This window comes from Cetorhinus maximus, chromosome 7 (genome assembly GCF_964194155.1).
Source record: "Cetorhinus maximus chromosome 7, sCetMax3.hap1.1, whole genome shotgun sequence".
In the NCBI taxonomy this organism is placed as follows: Eukaryota; Metazoa; Chordata; class Chondrichthyes; order Lamniformes; family Cetorhinidae; genus Cetorhinus; species Cetorhinus maximus.
In genome coordinates this window covers 110,193,381-110,213,522 of record NC_135885.1, presented here as the reverse complement: position 1 = coordinate 110,213,522, position 20,142 = coordinate 110,193,381, and the positions used below count along the sequence as shown (strand labels likewise).

The following is a 20,142-nucleotide window of genomic DNA, read 5'->3' as shown; positions in this document are numbered from 1 at the left end:
ACATCTTATTCTCCCCCCTCCCAACCTCACCCCCTCAACACCTTTGTTCACCCGCTCCCAACCTCATGCCCCACCGACACCTTTCCTCTCCCAGCCAATCCTAGACCTTCCTCTCCACCCCCTCGACCATCGTCCGTTGTGAGCATCAACGGTGACTTTCCAACTTCTGTGAGCTGCTTCGCAGCAGAGCCATGTCCATGAGAATCCACCCAGCAGCCATGGGTGTTCCTCCAGGATCCAGTTGCTGTTGGGTTCCAACATCTTCTGCTCCTCAGATGTCTGCAATCTAAGCATGGCCCTGGCAGTAAGTCTCAACTTCTGCACGTCACATTTGTCAAGACATGTTCTCCGGCGACGTGGGGTGGACGATCCAGCGGTGGGGGGGGGGGGGCGGGGAATGAATCTGGTGGGCTGGCCTTATAATGATTTGCAGATGTATTACAATGAAGTTCCTGACATCCGATGGCGGGAAAAGCAGCCCGCCATCATCGGGCTGAGTGGACGATTGCAAACTGGTTTCACAACGTCGTGAAACTGATTTTTAGCCTTCTCGCCATATTGTCCGCTCATGCCACTGAGCACGCCCAATGCCAGCAGGCACGGAAAATTCTGCCCTTGGTCAGATGCTGCTTTGATGTCAAGGGCAGTCACTCTCACCTCACCTCGAGTTCAAATCCGTTGTCCCCATGTTTGGACTAAGGCTGCAATGAGGTCAGGAGCCGATAGGTCCTGACGTAAATCAAACTGAGCAGTGATTATTGTTTTTTAAATGCCACTTGATTACACTGTCGACAACACTTTGCATCACTTTACTGATGATTGAGAGTAGACTGATGGGGCAGTAATTGGCCAGGTTGGTTTTGTCCTGCTTTTTGTGGACAGGACATAACTGGGCAATTTTCCACATTTCTGGCTAGAGGCCAGAGTTGTAGCTATCTTGAACAGTTTGGCTAGGGACACGGCTAGTTCTGGAGTAAAGTTTTCTGCGCTACTGCCTGACTATTGTCAGGGCCCATAGTCTTTGCAGTATCATGTGCCTTCAGCCATTTCTCGATATCACTGGAGTGAATTGAATTGGTGAAAGATGAGACTCTGTGATGCTGGGGACCTCAGGAGGAGGCCCACATCGAACATCCACTTGGCACTTCTGGCTGAAGATGGCTGCAAAAGCTTCAGCCTTGTCTTTTATACTGTGCTGGAGCCCCTCATCATTGTTGATGGGGATATTTGTGGAGCCTCCTCTTCTGGCTAATTATTTAATTGTCCAATACCGTTTATGATTGGATGTGGCAGAACTGCAGAGCCTTGATCTCTCCATTGGTTGTAGAATTGCTTAGCTCTGTCCATCACACACTGCTTCTGCTGTTCGGCATGCAAATAATCCTGTGTTGTTTGCTTCACCAGGTTGACACCTCATTTTTAGGTATGCTGGGTGCTGCTCCTGGAATGCTGCCCTGCACTCCAGAGTTGATTCCAAGTTGGTGGTAATGGCAGAGTGAGGGATATTCTGGGCCATGAGGTTACAGATTGTGATTGAATACATATTTGTGAAACTAAATGAACTGAATGCAAATATGCAAGGAAAGAACTTCCTTCAGCTGAGTGATGGAATCACAGTATTCATGACGAAAATTGCATTTGGAAGAGTAAAATGCTGAAGTTGAACTATGCATATTTCCTGCAACTTTCCAAGTTCCTGTCCGATAACAAAATCGAACAGTGTCCCACTCATGTGATGTCCGAACATCTCAGCCGCTTGGAGGAGCACTTTGCATCCTTTTTCCCCAATTTGGATATGACAAAGCTGGATTGGATTTGCCCGCAGCTGATACTGAAATTTAGCACACTTGTCAGCATCAAATCTCGATATCAATCAAACCTGATGTGATATCAGAGATTCGATGTTTAATATCAAGCAACTACCAGACTTTGAGAAGTTGTCTCACAACATGCATGCCCATGTGTCTCATTAGGCCCACTGAATGCATAAAATAACATTTTTACAAAATATTTTAAAAACACAGATTTTCATATGTATGCAATATTTTATGTTTACCTTTAATGTGCTAATTTTAATAATTGAATACTGAATGTTACTATGCTGCTGTTTTATTTTTCTTGGCACCTGGAGTAACATGAATGTTCAAGCGTTAACATGGGTCACATTCAAAGATAGTTTGGGAAACACTGCAATTGACAGTTCCCACTCCTATCACCAACTCCTCCCTTTAAATGTTTCTCAATCTGATCACTAATTTTAGAGGTGATTACATCCACAAATAAATTGTAATAAAAGGAGAAAATGCAATGACTCAGCCAATACCTAAGAGGAATATTGTGGTGATAGAACAGCTCAGCCAATTTCACCAGCTCAACTGCATCTTCCTGAGCAGGATCAATAAATAGGACCTGTGGTCAGAAAATAGAACAATAAAATTAGTAGAAATCTTTTTTAAAAATAAAAGATCAATGTTTTGAGTTTATATTGTAGCTAAACTGCTTTTGTTTTCCAAACCAATAATAACAGCATTGAACTATTGTATAATTATCAATACTTGCAGGGACATTAGTTAAGTTCACAAAGAACAAGCTTAATTGTTATTACAAACACAAGAATCTTTACATGAAATGGACTCCTGCTTGCCTGCCTGTGAAATTATTACTTTTGAAAACTGTATAAACATCATTTGATTATCACAACAATTATTATATTGTTTAGCAATCGAGTCCAGTAAAATATTGCACTGCATTCAGTTCACTTCAGATTACATATGTTCATGTGAACATAGTAGACCTTATGGCACTATTTCAAAAAAGAGCAGGAGAGTTATCCCTGGTGTCCTAGTTTGTGACAATCCCAGAAGAAGGCCAAAGATTGCTGTTCTCCAACTAGATTGCCAGAAGGTCCTAATACTATGAGCCAGGAGCACAGCTGCAGGTCTGAGAAACATGTAGTTGCACACCAGTTTCCTTTCCAATATTTAGGTACATGGCAAGAAGGGTTGATGAAGGTAGTGCAGTGGATGTTGTGTACATGGATTTTAGCAAGGCAAAGGTCCCACATGGCAAATTGGTCAGGAAAGTAAGAGCCCATGGGATTCAGGGTAATGTGGCAAACTGGATAAAAGGTTGGTTTTGTAACAAGAAACAAAGGGTAATGGTCGATGGATGCCCTTGCGAATGGAAAGTTGTCTCAAGTGGTGTGCCACAAGGCTCGGTGTTGGGACCCTTGCTATTTGTGTTATATATTAATGATTTGGACGTGAACGTGGGCGGCACGATTGGGAAATTTGCAGATGACACAAAGATTGGCCGAGTAATGGATAGTGTAGAGGATAGCCATAATCTCCAAAACGATATAGAAGAGTTGGTGAAGTGGGCGGTAAAGTGGCAGATGGATTTTAACATAGAGAAGTGTGAGGTGATACATTTAGGGAGGTCAAACAGTTACAGGGATTACACAATAAATGGGAATATACTAAGAGGGGTAGATGAAGTGAGAGATCTTGGCGTACAAGTACACAGGTCCCTGAAGGCAGCAGTTCAAGTAGACAAGGTTGTAAAGGCATATGGAATGCTCTCTTTCATTGGCAGAGATATAGAATATAAAAGTAAGGATATAATGTTGGAATTGTATAAAACACTGGCGAGGCCACAACTGGAGTATTGTGCGCAGTTCTGGTCACATTACAGGAAGGACGTAATAGCTCTGGAGAGAGTGCAGAAGAGGTTGACAAGGATGTTGCCAGGGTTAGAAAAGTGTAGCTATGAGGAGAGATTGGATAGGTTGGGGTTATTTTCCTTAGAACAAAGAAGGCTGAGAGGTGACTTGATTGAGGTGTACAAAATTATGAGGGGAATAGATAGAGTGGACAGGATAAAATTGTTTCCCTTGATGGAGAATTCTAGAACCAGGGGACATAGATTCAAGATAAGTGGCAGAAGGTGTAGGGGGGGACATGAGGAAGAACTTTTTTACACAGAAGGCAGTGGGTGCCTGGAACTCGCTGCCCAAGTTGGTGGTAGAGGCAGAAACTTTAAACTCCTTTAAAAAGTACCTTGATCTGCACGGCTATGGGCCAAGTGCAGGAAGGTGGGATTAGAAAGGGCACCTGGGTGTCCTCGGGCTGGCATGGACAAGAAGGGCCGAATGGCCTCCGTGTGTGCTGTAACTTTTCTATGGTTCTATGGCTCAGCCAGGGGTGAGCATACATCAGGAAGCTACAAAGTCATGCACTAATTATCTCTCCTTGCTTTCGCAGGCACGTCTGGGAAACAGCTGAGGGGGTCCACGAGACAGGTCCTCAACCCAAGCCCCAAAGCTACCTTGGAAGAAGAATCTGATGACACCCTAGCTGAAGACCCATCACAGCGCTCACCCACACCTTCCACCAGCACAGAGACACACACCTCGGTGGGACCTAGTTCTAGAGTAGCCTTAGGGTCACAATCTAGTGAGCACATTACACTGTCTGATTCACCGCAGGCGGACGCAAGGACTTCCCAGCTTTCCGGCAGTCGGAGGACTGCTGGAGGCCAAGAATCTGCTGATTCTGAGTCAGATGACGAACCTCTCAATTTGGTCATGCCTCAGTTGCTGGAGCTGCAAAGGCAAGCTCGAGAACATCAGGAAGGGATGTGTGCTGCACTCCTCATATTGCAAGCCACAATGGAGGAATCCATTCACCTTCAATCCGAGATTACAGTGCCAGCATGCCAATGCACCGAAGTCAACACTGGTAGGGTGGCGTCCACCTGGAGACCTTGGGTCCTGCACTGCTGTGCAGGCTGAACTCCATCGTTGATGCTATAGTCAGCCTCCAACAGTATCAACACGAGAGGGATGCGGGGCAGCTCGATATCAGCCTAGCTTCCTCTTCTCCTCAAGGAGTCAGCCAGGGGCCCTTGGGCACCCATAGGGAGGAGGACCAGCAGCTCAACACCGCAGGGCCATCTACCCAGGTGACTCAATGAATGGGCAGCCAATCCAAATCCCCTCTTCCTGTGACCCCCGCAGCTCCAGTTCAACAGGCCAAGGAGGGTGCAGCTGGCCCACTGCAGGACACCCAAAGCAGGCTGGGGCCCTCCAGAGGACGCCCACGAAGGCCATCACAGACAGGGTGTATCAGTCAGCAGGCTGCCTCCACCTCCGGTGCGGATGTCAGGGAGCATCAAGATATAGCAACAGGCTTAAGAAAGTTAAGAAGATGTAGTTGCATAGCCTGGGCACGGGTGCTAATCACTTGTACATAATGTTCACTATTGTAAATAAACACCCAAGAATGTCTCCTTGCCTATGGCACTTTGTTATGATGAGTAGTGTTCGTCTTACTCAGATGTGAAACCTTGGTTCCTGCACAAGATAAAGGCAGGTGCCTCAGTCCGGGGCCTCTTCCCTGTGCTGTGTGTAGCCTTCAGACCAAAGTAAGGGTCCGGCTTCACACTCACTGGACACATTAGTGGCGCCTGCACCTATGAGGTGCTTGTCATTGCTGCCAGAATATCATGGGCAGGTGTCACAGAGTTCTCTCATTCTCTCCGTGTGCTCTCAGCACCTTTGAAGTGGGGCTGCCCCCACATCTATTTAACATCTGCGACTGGTAACAGTGTGCTCCAGAAGGGGTCAAGTGCTGAAAGCTGACAAAGGACCAGGTGCATTAAAGTTTCATGGCTGCATCTCCATGGTATGACCCTGATAACAGAGCGCAAGTGAGCTGCCCTCAGCCAGACAGGAGTCTGACATTCACAGAGGCTACTTGAAGATCTATGGAGTGTCCTCACTGCATGTCGTCATCATCCTCCTGGAATCTAGCAACTAATAGTGCCTCCGCTGCGTCTCCATGGCATGTGCCTGAGCACTGAGGGTATGTGCGCTGACATCAGCCACACAGGAGTCAAATATTCACAGCTGCAAAGTAAGAGTGTCAGGGTTGTGCTCACTGCATTTCATCATCATCCTCCATGAATCTTGCAGCTATGAGGGCCTCACGAGCGTGTCAGCCTCATTTGGCCAGTGCAATGGCCTGATCAACTCTGAGGAAAACAACCCAGCCTATCCAGTCTCTCTTCATAGCTGAAATATTCCAGCCCAGTCAACATCCTGGTGAATCTCCTCTGCACCCTCTCTAGTGCAATCACGTCCTTCCTATAGTGTGGCAACCAAAACTGCACACAGTACTCCAGATGTGGCCTAACTAATGTTTTATACAGCTCCATCATAACCTCCCTGCTCTTGCATTCAATGCCTCGATTAATAAAGGCAAGTACCCCATATGCCTTCTTAACCACCTTATCTACCTGTCCTGCTGCCTTCAAGGATCAATGGAAATGCACAAGGTCCCTCTGATCCTCTGTACTTCCTCAGGTCCTACCTGATGAATGCATCGTGTACTCCCTTGCCTTGTTTAGTCCTCTCAAAATGCATCACCTCACACTTTTCAGGATTAAATCCTATTTGCCACTGTTCTGTCCATCTGATCAGCCCATCTGTAGTCTAAGGCTTTCCTCCTCGCTACTTACCACATCACCAATTTTTGTGTCATCTGCAAATTTACTGATCATACCTCCTACATTTAAGTCTAGACCATTAATCTACACTACAAACAGCAAGGGACCCAGCACTGAACCCTGTGGTATGCCACTGGACACAGGCTTCCAGTCACAAAAACAACCTTCGGCCATCACTCTCTGCCTCCTGCCACCAAGCCAATTTTGGATCCAATTTGCCAAATTGCCCTGGATCCCATGGGTTCTTACCTTCTTGACCAGTCTCCCATGTGGGACCTTGTCAAAAGCCTTACTGAAGTCCATGTAGACTACATCAGCTACACTACCCTCATCTATATAACTAGTTACCTCCTTGAAAAATTCAATCAAATTTGTTAGACATGATTTCCCCCTGACAAAGTCATGCTGACTATCCCTGATTAATCCCTGTCTTTCCAAGTGAGATTGATTCTGTCCCTCAGATTTTTTTCCAAAAGTTTCTCTACCACTGTTAGACTCACTGGCCCACAGTTCTCTGGTTTATCCACATCATCCTTCTTAAATAATGCTGCCACATTAGCTGTCCTCCAGTTCTCTGGCACCTCTCCTGTGGCCAGAGAGGATTGGAAAATTAATGTCAGGGCCCCTGCAATCTCCTCCCTTGTCTCCCACAGCAGCCTGGGATACATCTCATCAGGGCCTGGGAATTTATCCACTTTTAAGCCCACTAAAACTGCTAATAACTTCTCCCCCTCAAAGCTAATTTGTTCAAGTATATCACAGTCCCCCTCCCTGATTTCTATACCTACATCTTCTCTATAGTGAATACAGATGCAAAGTACTCATTTAAAACCTCACCTACGTCCTCCGGCTCCTCACACAGATTACCACTTTGGTCCCTAATGTGCCCTACTCTTTCCTTGGTTATCCTCTTGCCCCTAATAAGACACCTTTGGATTTTCCTTTATTTTACCTGCCAGTGTTTTTTCATGCCCCCTCTTCGCTCTCCTAATTTCTTTTTTAAGTAACCTTTGCACTTCCTATACTCCTCTAGGGCTTCCGCTGTTTTCAGCCCTCGGTATCTACCATAAGCCTCCCTGTTTTTCCTTATCCAATCCTGTACATTCATTGACATCCAGGATTCTCTGGACTTGTTGGTCCCATCCTTCACCTTTAAGGGAACATGTTGGCCCTGCACTCTCACTATTTCTTTTTTGAATGACTCCCACTGCTCTGATGTAGATTTTCTTTCAAGTCGCTTCTCCCAGCCCATTTTGGCCAGATCCTGTCTTATCATATTAAAATAAGCCTTCCCCCAATTCAGAACTTTTATTTTCGGTCCATCTTTGTCCTTTTCCATAACTACCTTAAATCTTACTGAGTCATGGTCACTATCACCGAAATGCTCCCCCACTGACACTTCTACCACTTGCCCAGCTTCGTTCCCTAAAATTAGGTCCAGCACCTTGTAAGACTTTCTAAGTGCTGGCTTAAAAAGCTCTCCTGGAAACATTTTAAGAATTCCGCCCTTCTCTAAGCCTTTCACACTTTGCCTATCCCAGTTAGTATTGGGGAAGTTGAAATCCTCTATTATTCTTACCCGATTATTTCTACACTACTCTGAGATTTGCCTACATATCTGCCCTTCTATCTCTCCCTGACTGTTTGGGGGCCCATAGTACACTTCCAACAATGTGACTGACCCCTTTTTGTTTTTAAATTCTACCTGTATGGCGTCATTTGAGGAACCTTCTAAGATACCATCCCTCCTTACTGCAGTAATTGACTCCTCGATCAATAATGCAATGCCACCCCCTTTTACAACACCCCCCCCAATTACACCTGAAGATTCTATACCCTGGAATATTGAGCTGCCAGTCCTGCACTTCCCTCAACCATGTCTCTGCTTTTTAATCTGCTATCTAGCTCCCTAGATTCTTGTTGCAGGACCTCATCCTTCTTTCTACCTATGTCGCTGGTATCAATGTGAACCACGGCCTCTGACTGTTCACCCTCCCCCTTCAGAATGCCCTGCAGCTGTTCTGTGACACCCTGACTGCGTTTGGTCTGAATAACTGGGTGACCGCTTTGCGGAACACCTCTGGTCTGTTCGCAAGCAGGACCCAGAGCTTCCAGTCGCTTGCCATTATAACACCCCATCCTGCTCTCATGCCCACATGTCCGTCCTTGGCCTGCTGCAATGTTCCAGTGAAGCCCAATGCAAACTGGAGGTACAGCACCTCATCTTACGATTAGGCACTTTACAGCCTTCCGGACTTAACATTGAGTTCAACAACTTCAGATCATGAACTCTATCCTCCATCCTCACCCCCTTTTCTTAATCCTTTTTTTCTACATTTATTTTTATTTGTTATCCACTTATTTTTATCTTTATTTATCCATGGTTTTATCCCCTTTTTTATCTCCCCTTCTATCCTCATTTTTTCCCCATCACCACCCCCTCCCCCTACCCTATCCCCTACTGGACCATCTGTTACTTGTTCCATGTTGTTCCTTCACACGATGCTACCCTTGTTCTGCTATTGTCACATTCTGCTTTCTTACTTTTATGCCACTCTCAGCACCTTTTTTAGCACTAACCACTACCATTAACACCCCCTTTAGTTCATGGCAGCTTTGTGAATTGTCCAGCTCCACCTGCCCCACCCCTCCCCAAACAGTATAAATTTAATCACATTTCCACTTCTCTTCAATTCTGAAGGAGGGTCATACAGACTCGAAACGTTAACTCTGTTTCTCTCTCTACAGAGGCTACTAGACCTGCTAAGCTGTTCCAGCATTTACTGTTTTTGTTTCAGATTTCCAGCACCTGCAGTATTTTGCTTTTATCTTTGCAACACCACCTCCTCTTTTACAGCCCCATGCTCCCCAACCACTGTCTTGCCTGAAGATTCTGAACCCAGGAATATTGTGCTGGCAGTCCAGCCCCTCCCCCAAGCATGTCTCCATGATAGCAGTGATATAGTATCCCCATGTGTTACTCAACACCCTCAACTCATCTGCCTAACTCGCAAGTCTCCTTGTATTAAAATAAATGCCATCCAGCCTTGCCATGCTCCCATATGCCTTAACTTGACTGTAAACGCTCTGCCTTCCAGGCTTACTTGTTTTTTTCTTCTATAGTTGTCTGTGCATCACCCCCACTACACCTCCACTTCATATCCCATCTCCCTGCCAAATTAGTTTAAACCCCTACCAGCAGCACTAGCAAACCCCATCTCACAAGGATGTTGATCCTGTTCCGGTTCAGGTGCAACCTGTCTGAATTTTACAGATCCCACCTTCCCCAGAAACGGCCCCAGTGATCCAGGAATCTAAAGCCTTCCCTCCTGCACCAACTCTTCAGCAACGCATTCAAAAAAGAAACAAAGAATAAAGAAAAGTACAGCACAGGAACAGGCCCTTCGGCCCTCCAAGCCTGTGCCGATCATATTGCCTGTCAAACTAAAACATTTTGCACTTCCAGGGTCAGTATCCCTCTATTCCCATCCTATTCATGTATTTGTCAAGCTGCCTCTTAAACACCACTATCGTACCTGCTTCCACCACCTCCTCTGGCAGTGAATTCCAGACACTCACTACCCTCTGCGTAAAAAACTTGTCCCGCACATCTCCTCTAAAGTATTCTCCTCTCACCTTAAATCTATGTCCCCTAGTAATTGACTCTTCCACCCTGGGAAAAAGCTTCTGACTATCTACTCTGTCCATGCCACTCATAATTTTGTAAACTTCTATCAAGTTGCCCCTCAATCTCCGTTGCTCTAGTGTTAACAATCTAGAGTTTCTCCAACCTCTCCTCATAGCTAATAACCTCCAGACCAGGCAGCATCCTGGTAAACCTCCTCTGCACCCTCTCCAACGCCTCCATATCCTTCTGGTAATGTGGCGACCAGAATTGCACGCAATATTCCAAGTGTGGCCTAACCAAGGTTCTATACAGCTGCAGCATGACTTCCCAGCTTTGATACTCAATACCCCTGCCAATGAAGGCAAGCACGCCATATGCCTTCCTGACTACCTTATCCACCTGCGTTGCCACTTCCAGTGTCCTGTGGACCTGTACACCCAGATCCCTCTGCCTGTCGATGCACTTAAGGGTTCTGCCATTTACTGTATAATTCCTACCTGTATTAGACCTTCCAAAACGCATTACCTCGCATTTGTCCGGATTAAACTCCATCTGCCGTTTCTCCACCCAAGTCTCCAACCGATCTATATCCCGTTGTATCCTTTGACAATCCTCTTCACTATCTGCAACTCCTCCAACCTTAGTGTTGTCTGCAAACTTACTAATTAGCCCAGTTACATTTTCCTCCAGATCATTTACGTATACTACAAACAGCAAAGGTCCCAGCACTGATCCCTGCAGAACACCACTAGTCACAGCTCTCCATTCAGAAAAGCACCCTTCCACCGCTACCCTCTGTCCTCTATGACCAAGCCAATTCTGTATCCATCTTGCCAGCTCACCTCTGATCCCGTGTGACTTTACCTTCTGTACCAGTCTGCCATGAGGGACCTTGTCAAAGGCCTTACTGAAATCCATGTAGATAACATCCACTGCCCTTCCATCATCAATCATCTTTGTCACTTCCTTGAAAAACTCGATCAAGTTAGTGAGACACGACCTTCCCTTCACAAAACCATGCTGCCTCTCACTAATACGCCCATTCATCTGTTCTATCCGCCTATTCCTAACCTCACTAGCACGTGGCACCGGGAGTAATCCAGAGAGTACAACCTTTGAGGTCCTGCTTTTCAAACTGCTACCTAGCTCCCTAAATCCTTGTTGCAGGACCTCATCACTCTTTCCGCCCATGTTGTTGGTCCCAATGTGAACCATAATCTCTGACTATTCACCCTTCCCCTTCAGAATGCCCTGCAGCTGTTCAGTGACATCCTTGACCCTGGCCCCAGGGAGGCAACACATCATCCTGGAGTCACGCATGCGGCCACAGAAACGCCTGTCTGTACCCCTCACTACTGAGTCTCATACCACTATTGCTCTTTCTCTCTTTCTCCTCCCTCCTTGTGCAGCTGGGCTCTGGCTGCACTCCCCAGAGGAATCGTTACTCTCAGCGTTTTCCAATACAGAAAAACTGTTCTTGAGTGAGATTCACTCTGGGGCTTTCCTGACTACCCGCCTGCCTCCCTTCTTCTGACTGGTGGTCACCCATTCCTTCTCTGACTGCACTTCCTTAAGCTGCAGAGTGACCACATCTAAAAATGTGCTATCCCTGTAACTCTCTGCCTCGTGGATGCACCGCTGTGCCTCCAGCCAACACTCAAGATCCAAAACCTGGCGCTCAAGTTGGTCAAACTGGTGGCACTTCCTGCAGATGTGGTCATCCACACTGCCAGAAGCATCTAAGACGTCCCACATACTGCAGGCCATACAACACATGGGACTGAGCTCCCCTGCCAGACCTTTAGTTAAAATATTCTGAAAATTAAATTAAACCCTAAATTTAAGCCAAGTAGAAAATTATAGAAGTTTCTTTATTTTTTTTAGAAAGCTAGAACTCTCACCTTTCCTTAATGTAGCTTTAAAGTGGAGAAAAACACCTTATCCACTACCTACCAATCAGCTCTCTGCTTTGCGCTGACATCACTTTTATCAGCCTTTGCGAATTCTGGCAGGGTTCCTGTTGTGGTCAGCAGCTGCTCTGACCGGCTCGATCTGGGCCGGTTAGTGGCTGCTCCGACCGGCTCGATCTGGGCCGGTTAGCGGCTGCTCCGACCGGCTCGATCTGGGCCGGTTAGTGGCTGATTCACCCGGCTCGATCTGGGCCGGTTAGCGGCTGCTCCAACCGGCTCGATCTGGGCCGGTTAGCGGCTGCTCCGACCGACTCGATCTGGGCCGGCTAGCAGCTGCTCCGACAGGCTCGATCTGGGCCAGTTAGCGGCTGCTCCGACCGGCTCGATCTGGGCCGGCTAGCGGCTGCTCCAACCGGCTCGATCTGGGCCAGTTAGCGGCTGCTCTGATCGGCTCGATCTGGGCCGGTTAGCAGCTGCTCCGACCAGCTCGATCTGGGCCGGTTAGCGGTTGCTCCGACCGGCTCGATCTGGGCCAGTTAGCGGCTGCTCTGATCGGCTCGATCTGGGCCGGTTAGCGGCTGCTCTGACCGGCTCGATCTGGGCCGGTTAGCGGCTGCTCTGACCGGCTCGATCTGGACAAGTTAGTGGCTGCTCCGATTGGCTTGATCTGGGCCGGTTAGCGGCTGCTCCAACCGGCTTGATCTGGGCCAGTTAGTGGCTGCTCCGACCGGCTCGATCTGGGCCTTAACCCTGAGGCTTTTATTGAGAAGCTCCACTGACGCTGTTCAACCCCAGGTTCGCTCCGCTCCACTCCCGCTGCTGCTCCAACTGACTTAATCTGAGCTTCGACTCTCTAGCTTTTATTGAAAAGCTCCGCTGGCGCCGTTCACCTCCAGGTTCGCTCCGCTCCCGCTGCTGCTCCGACTGGCACTCACCCAGGCAAGTGGAGAAAATTCCAACCCACTGCTGACTTGTGCCTTGTAGATGGTGGACAGGCTTTGGGGAGTCAGGAGGTGAGTTATTCTCTGCAGAATTCCCAGCCTCTGACCTCCTCCGTAGCCACAGTATTTATACGGCTGGTCCAGTCAGTTTCAGATTAATGGTAACCCCCAGGATGATAGTGGGGGATTCAGTGATGGTAATGCCATTGAATGACAAGGGCAGATGGTTAGATTCTCTTTAGTTGGAGATGGTCAATTGCCTGGCACGAGTGTGTGGTGTGAATGTTATTTGCCACTTATCAGCCCAAGTCTGAATATTGTCCAGGTCTTGCTGCATATGGAAATGGACTGCTTCAGAATCTGAGGAATTGTTGTGGCCTGGAATGCACTACCCAAAAGGGCTGTGGAAACAGATTCCATAGGAACTTTCAAAAGGCAATTGGACATCTACTTGAAGAGAACTAATTTGCAGGATCATGGAGAAAAAGCTGGAGTGGGGGACTAAATTGGACAGCTCTTTCAAAGAGCTGGCACAGGCATGACAGGCCAAATGGCCTCCTGTGCTATAAGTCTTTATGATGCTATACTGCAATCTCTGCTGTTAGTAGTAGACTGAACCAAGTATGTGTGATGGAAATATCAATGGTCCTTCTAAAGCTAAGATGCGATAAAGGATTATATCGGCTCTTTCTTTTCTTTTATATGTTCAAAGGATGTGGCATTGTTAGCTAGGCCAGCATTTGTTGCACATTCCCTTGGGAAGGTGGTGAACTACTTTCTTGAACTATGACAATCATGTGGTGCAAATTTTTGTGCCATTATCAATTTAATAATTAGAGAAATAATGTAAAATGATACCAAAAAATACATATAACTAATATAATATCTTTATTTCAAAATGCTTACCAAATTGAAAAAGTTGCGCCTAATTTGCCGTATGACACCTGGGAAGGTTGGTCGCAATAGCTCTTGATAACTTGATGGCCAAGAACGGTACTTTTGGTCCCTTTCCAGGTCATTCATCCACTAAAAGAAAAAGAAACAGGCCAGTAAATATGTTCAAGATCCACTAATACAGTGGTTTCAGTGAAATCCTCGCTATTGGACATGAATTTACAGAAGGAAATCAATGGGAACTGGAATCCCAAATTGTTTTGATGCATCTCTCAGAAACCAGCAAAAAAAATTGGTAGAAGCCTTGTTGAAGTGATCTACCTGCTCCACTAGTCAGTGGAGGATGCAAAATATGATAGGGGTTCCAAAACAGAAGATTGGTGAAAATGTTATTAACCACTGCCCTATTTCACAGAATCACATTCGGCCCATCGAGTCTGCACCGACACATGAGAAACACCTGACCTACCTACCTAATCCCATTTACCAGCACTTGGCCCATAGCCTTGAATGTTATGACGTGCCAAGTGCTCATCCAGGTACTTTTTAAAGGATGTGAGGCAACCCACCTCCACCACCCTCCCAGGCAGTGCATTCCAGACCGTCACCATCCTCTGGGTAAATAAGTTTTTCCTCACATCCCCTTAAACCTCCTGCTCCTCACCTTGAACTTATGCCCCCTTGTGACTGACCCTTCAACTAAGGGGAACAGCTGCTCCCTATCCACCCTGTCCATGCCCCTCATAATCTTGTACACCTCGATCAGGTCGCCCCTCAGTCTTCTCTGCTCCAACTAAAACAACCCAAGTCTAGCCAACCTCTCATCATCACTTAAATGTTTCATCCCAGACAACATCCTGGTCTCTCCTCTGCACCCCCTCCAGTGCAATCACATCCTTCCTATAATGTGGCGACCAGAACTGCACACAGTACTCCAGCTGTGGCCTCACCAAGGTTCTATACAACTCCAACATGACCTCCCTACTTTTGTAATCTATGCTTCGATTGATAAAGGCAAGTGTCCTATATGCCTTTTTCACCACCCCACTAACATGCCCCTCCGCCTTCAGAGATCTAAGGACACACACGCCAAGGTCCCTTTGTTCCTCAGAACTTCCTAGTGCCATGCCGTTCATTGAATACTTCCTTGTCAAATTACTCCTTCCAAACTGTATCACCTCACTTTTCAGGGTTAAATTCTATCTGCCACTTATCTGCCCATTTGACCATCCCGTCTATATCTTCCTGTAGCCCAAGACACTCAACCTCACTGTCATTTTACACGTCGGCAAGTGGGCCCTGCCCCCGCTCGCCAACCCAAAAATTCTACCCTCTAATCTGTACAGTTTTGCTCAGAAAAATGTTTAATAGGTAATGATCAGGAATTTTTATTTAAATCAGTAAATAGTATTTTTCTTCATTGCCAAGAACAACTCATTTTAAATCTCAGCATGATTCTCAGCCTCCAGAGAACCAGAGAGGCTCTACACCACCAGCAGGTCTGCTAAGATAATGTTTCCTAACATGCTATATGTGAATGCCAATACTGACTTGCCTGTCTAACTCTCAAATGCATTCTCAGACAAATTGCTGTCATTAGACTTATTTATGTAAATGCACCAATGCATTAAAAACAGTAATGATTATAACCCTTTAATGTTGTGCATTATGGTTTTGGTGAAACATTCAGTTCAGAGCAAAAAAGTCACCTGGTCCAGGTAAGATATATTATTGGGGGAAGCAAGGGTGGAAGTTCTAGACAATGGGCTGGAAATTCCCACCCAAAGTCAACGGACTTTGGCTGCTCTCCAAATTTTCCGGTCTGCCTGTGGCAATTCCCGCCATGGGTGGAACCAGAAAATCCCGGCCGTAATCTTTCAATCCTCCTTAATTAAAGAAGTGATGCCAGTGGATTGAACAGTTGCAAATGTTACACACCTGTTCAAAAATGGGAGAGAGATAAATCCAGTAACTAAAGGCCAGTCAGCCTAATGTCATGGGGAAAATTTCAGAGATTATAATCTGGGGCAAAATTAACTATCACTCAGAAAAACATGGGTTGATCAACGACAACCAGCACGGAATTGTGAAAGGCAAATTGAGTCTGAAAGACTTGGAGGAAAGTATACAGTGATGTTCCCTAGGGGACCACTATTAGGACCACTCTTATTTTTAGCACATATTCATCACTTGGACTTGGGTACAAAGGACATAACTTCAAAGTTTGTGGATGGCAAAAAGCTTGTAAATGTAGTAAACAGTGAGGAGAATATGATCGGAAGGACATAGACAGACTAATGAAATGAGCAGAGGCAAGGCAGATGGAACTTAATGCAGAGCATTGTGAAGTGATGCATTTGGAAGGAAAAAAGGAAGAGGCACAATATAAACTGAAAGGTATAATTTTAAAGGGGGTGCAGGAACAGAGAAGCCTGGGGTTCACATACCCATCTATGAAGGTGGCAGGGCAAACTGGTAAGGCTGTTAAAAAGCATACAGGTTCTTTGGCTTAACAAAGAGAGGAACAGAGAACAAAAGCAAGGAGGTTATGCTAAAATTTGGTAAATCACTGTCAGGCCTCATCTACAATATTGTGTTCAATTCTCAGCATTACACTTCAGGAAGGGTGTCAAAGCTTTGCAATGGCTGCAGAGGAGATTTACCAGAATGGAACCAGCGTTGAGCAGCTTCAATTACTTGGAGAATCAAGAAAAACCAGAAACAGAAACCTTAGAACAGAAAAGGAACATTGGAGCAGCAGTCAGTCATTCTGCCCCTTGAGCTTGCTCCACCTTTCAACGAGATAACAGCTGATCTGTACCTTAACTCGATCTATCCAAAATGGTTCAGTTACCCTCAACTTGTAGTTGCCTCACAAAAATCTATCAATCACAGATTTGACAATTGACCTAGCTGCAATAGCTTTTTGGCGGACAGTTTTCTAGGTTTCTGCTAGCTAAGTGCAGATTAAGTCAGAGGCGCTCAAATTATTAGGTGTTTTATAGACAGATAAGAAAAAACAGTTTCCATTTGCAAAAGGGTTGGTTACCAGAAGACAAAGATTTACTGTAAATGGCGGGAGGTGGTGAAATTAGATTTTTTCTTTTTTACGTAGCAAATTGTTACAATCTGGAATGTAGTATCTAAAAGGGTGGTGGAAGCAGGTTAATAATAACTTTCAGAAGACAATTGTATCTAGCAAAGAATCACAGAATCGTTCCAGCACAGAAAGCCATCTGGCTCATCGTGCCTGTGCTGGCTCTCCTAAGGAGCAATTCACATGCTGAATCACTCCCCGAAAAGGAGAAATTTGCAGATCTATGGCATAAGAACAGGGGCACGGGGCAAATTGGATACAGCTTTAAAAGAACCAGCACAGAAGCAATGGACTGATTGGACTTCTGTGATGTATGACTCTGGTATACTGTTTCCTCCAAGGCTTCCACTAATGTTCTCCTGAAGCTATGAAAAAGCTGTAGACAACCTCTAGACAAACATAGAGCCAATACATTTTTGTTAATAATCATATATCAGGAAGAGCTCTAGAGGTCAAAAGATGAGCACACATACACACCACATAACAATGCATAATATACCAACAATTATGGCTGAGTGTCGGATATCAAGTGCTGGGTTTTCTTCTATAGGATAAACATTCAGACTCAGAAGTTTACTTAGATCTTTATCTTTGATCCCAAGGTTATAAAGACCATCCATAACTTTTCCTTCCTCTTTGAGGATATCTAGGATACTGGGGGAAAAAAAATGGATTAATCAGATTTTGCTGATAGACAATGCAACAAGCACAGGAAATCATTTTCTTTTGAAAATGCTGGTTAAATCTGAAAATAGCATGGCTAAGTCAATGGGAGAACTCCTCAAAAGTTTGCAATAGCCTATTAAACAGAATGATATATTTATTAAGCTCCCAGGATATCATGTTTTAAAGAAATGTAAAATTATCTTCCAACTTGGCATTCAATCATTTAACTGATAACGATCCTGAATTGCAGATTTCAATTCCATTGGTTATATAAGTAAATAAATAGAATACCTAGATACAAATTAAATTAGTTGGCAGCTTTTGTTCAGTGTTGGCACTCATACCTCTCACTCTGAAGTTTATGTGTTGGAAACAACATTCCCTCTAAGCTTTTTTTGGAGTGCATGGGCAACTTATTGAAGTGCATGGCCCCATCAATTTTTTTTGTGCAGCTGTGCATGTGTGACAATTTAAAGGGGTCAACTGTGCAAGGCCTGAGTGGAAACTTTTGGTTTCTGCACTGCCACACAGTTTGAAAATAAAATTGCTTCAAATCCCACTCCTGAGATTTGAGTATACAATCTAAGCTGACACTTGAATGCAATATTGAAGGAGTGCTACATTTTAGAAGGGATGCTAAACCAAGGCTGCCCTCTCAGGTAGGTGAAAAAGATCCTGCAACATCACTTGAAAAAGAATGGGGCATTTATTCTTTTATCCTGACCAATAATTAATGCTCAACCAACAGGCACTTTCCCCCCATCAGGGGGGAGGTTGAATAGCAGGCGCGCACAGGTGCACTTGCGATCGGCGTCCCCAATCGGGGGCGCGGTGCCATTTTACGTGGGCGGGCCAATTAAGGCCCGCCCAGCGTGACGCTATGTGCTCCCTGTGCAGGCGGGGGCGATTCCCCAAAAGCGAGAGTGCACTCTTTCGCGCATGCGCATGAAAGAGTACTCATTTCCTTGAGGCTAAATGCAGCCTCAGGGAGATCGGCTGTAAATGTCAAAAAGATAAAAATAGAAAAATAAAATTTCCCTGACATGTCCCCTCATGTGACAATAATTTTCACAAAAACTTTATTAAAATTTTTAAAAAGCTACATGAATGAGGATGAGGTTTTATGCTTTTTCCAATTCGCGCCGGGGCTCCTGGCCTGCCTGGCAACCTTAAGGTTGGACGGGCAGGTCCTTTAATTGTTCAACTGATCCTGTCAATGGCCTCAATTGGCCATTGACAGGTTGGCGGGAGCGGGAGCTGATTTCGCTGCGCCTTCCTCAAAATTTAAATGAGGCGCGGTGAGTCGGGAGTTCCCCCTGATGTCACCACGCGTCATTTTATGCATCAGCGAGCGGGCCCCACCCCCGCTCGCTGACGCGTAAAATCCTGCCCCATGTTTAGTTGGAGTAACCTTCTTAAAAGTCTCAGCTCTGCTCTTGGTTGCAAAGTTAGAATTTTTGATTACATTGTTTTCTTTGCAATTTCATTACTGCAATAATTTTTGATGTTCTCTGGGCCTGATAAATTGTATTATCAGGCTTTCCAACTCCATTTCCAAAAAAAAAACTTGAATTTATATAGGGGAGAATTTTTCCTATGGTGGGCGGGCTGGGCGGGAGCAGGCACAGAGCTGATCGCTGCCTGTGATTGGCTGCCCGCCACCATTTTACGCGGGCAAGCCAAATAAGGCCCGCCCAGCGTAACGCGCGGCCAGCAGTGCTCAGCCTGTGCGGGTGGGGGGGAGGAGGGAGAGTCAGGGCCTGCATTCTTTCGCGTATGCACGCGAAAGAGCGCAGCAATCTCCCTGAGGTATGGAGTTGCCTCGGGGAGATTGAATAGATTATAAAACATTTAAATAAATGAAGTAAAAATTTATTTAAACATGTCCCCTCATGTGACAGTGTCACATGAGTTGGGACATGTTTGTGAAGTTTGGAAAATTTATTAATTTATTTTATAAAAGCTTCGTGGATGAGGTTTCCTGAAAATCGCAAAGCCTGCTTGGATCTTTGCCTGCCCGCCAACCTTAATGCTGATTGCAGGTGCCCGCCGAACGAAATATCTAGATGACGCGCAATGACATCAGGACACACACCCGACGTCATCGTGCGTCATTTTACGCGTCGGCATGTCGGGCCTGCCCCCGCATGCCGACCACAAGATTCAGCCCATAGTGTCTTTCACAATCACAGGACATTCCAAAGCTCGTTAAATGCAGTGAGGTCACTGTTGTAATATATGAAATGTGTCAGCCAATTTGTGCTCATTAAGCTTCCACAAATAGCAATGTGATAATGATCAAATAATTTGCCTGTGTGAGGTGGATTGAGGGTAAATATTGGCCAAGCATCATACATAACTCCCCTGCTCTTCTTCAAAATAATGCCATGCCTTAAATGTTCACCGGAGAGGAAAGGCAAGAACATAGGATTTAGGAGCAGGAGTAGGCCATTCAGCCCTTTGAGACTGCTTCAATAAGATCATGGCTGACCTGGTTGT

General features: G+C 45.7%; 1 protein-coding gene across 2 annotated transcripts in view; it reads right to left on the bottom strand.

Moving 5' to 3' along the window:
* The window catches only part of uggt2 (UDP-glucose glycoprotein glucosyltransferase 2), a 400,098-nt gene that overhangs the window by 215,933 nt on the left and 164,023 nt on the right, over positions 1–20,142 (bottom strand). For both annotated transcript variants that reach the window (XM_078545909.1, XM_078545910.1), the window contains exons 13-15: positions 17,481–17,631; positions 13,893–14,012; positions 2,324–2,409 (exon numbers count right to left, since the gene is read on the bottom strand). In XM_078545909.1, coding sequence (XP_078402035.1) covers positions 2,324–2,409; positions 13,893–14,012; positions 17,481–17,631 — 357 coding nt within the window. The remainder of the gene's footprint in view (positions 1–2,323; positions 2,410–13,892; positions 14,013–17,480; positions 17,632–20,142) is intronic.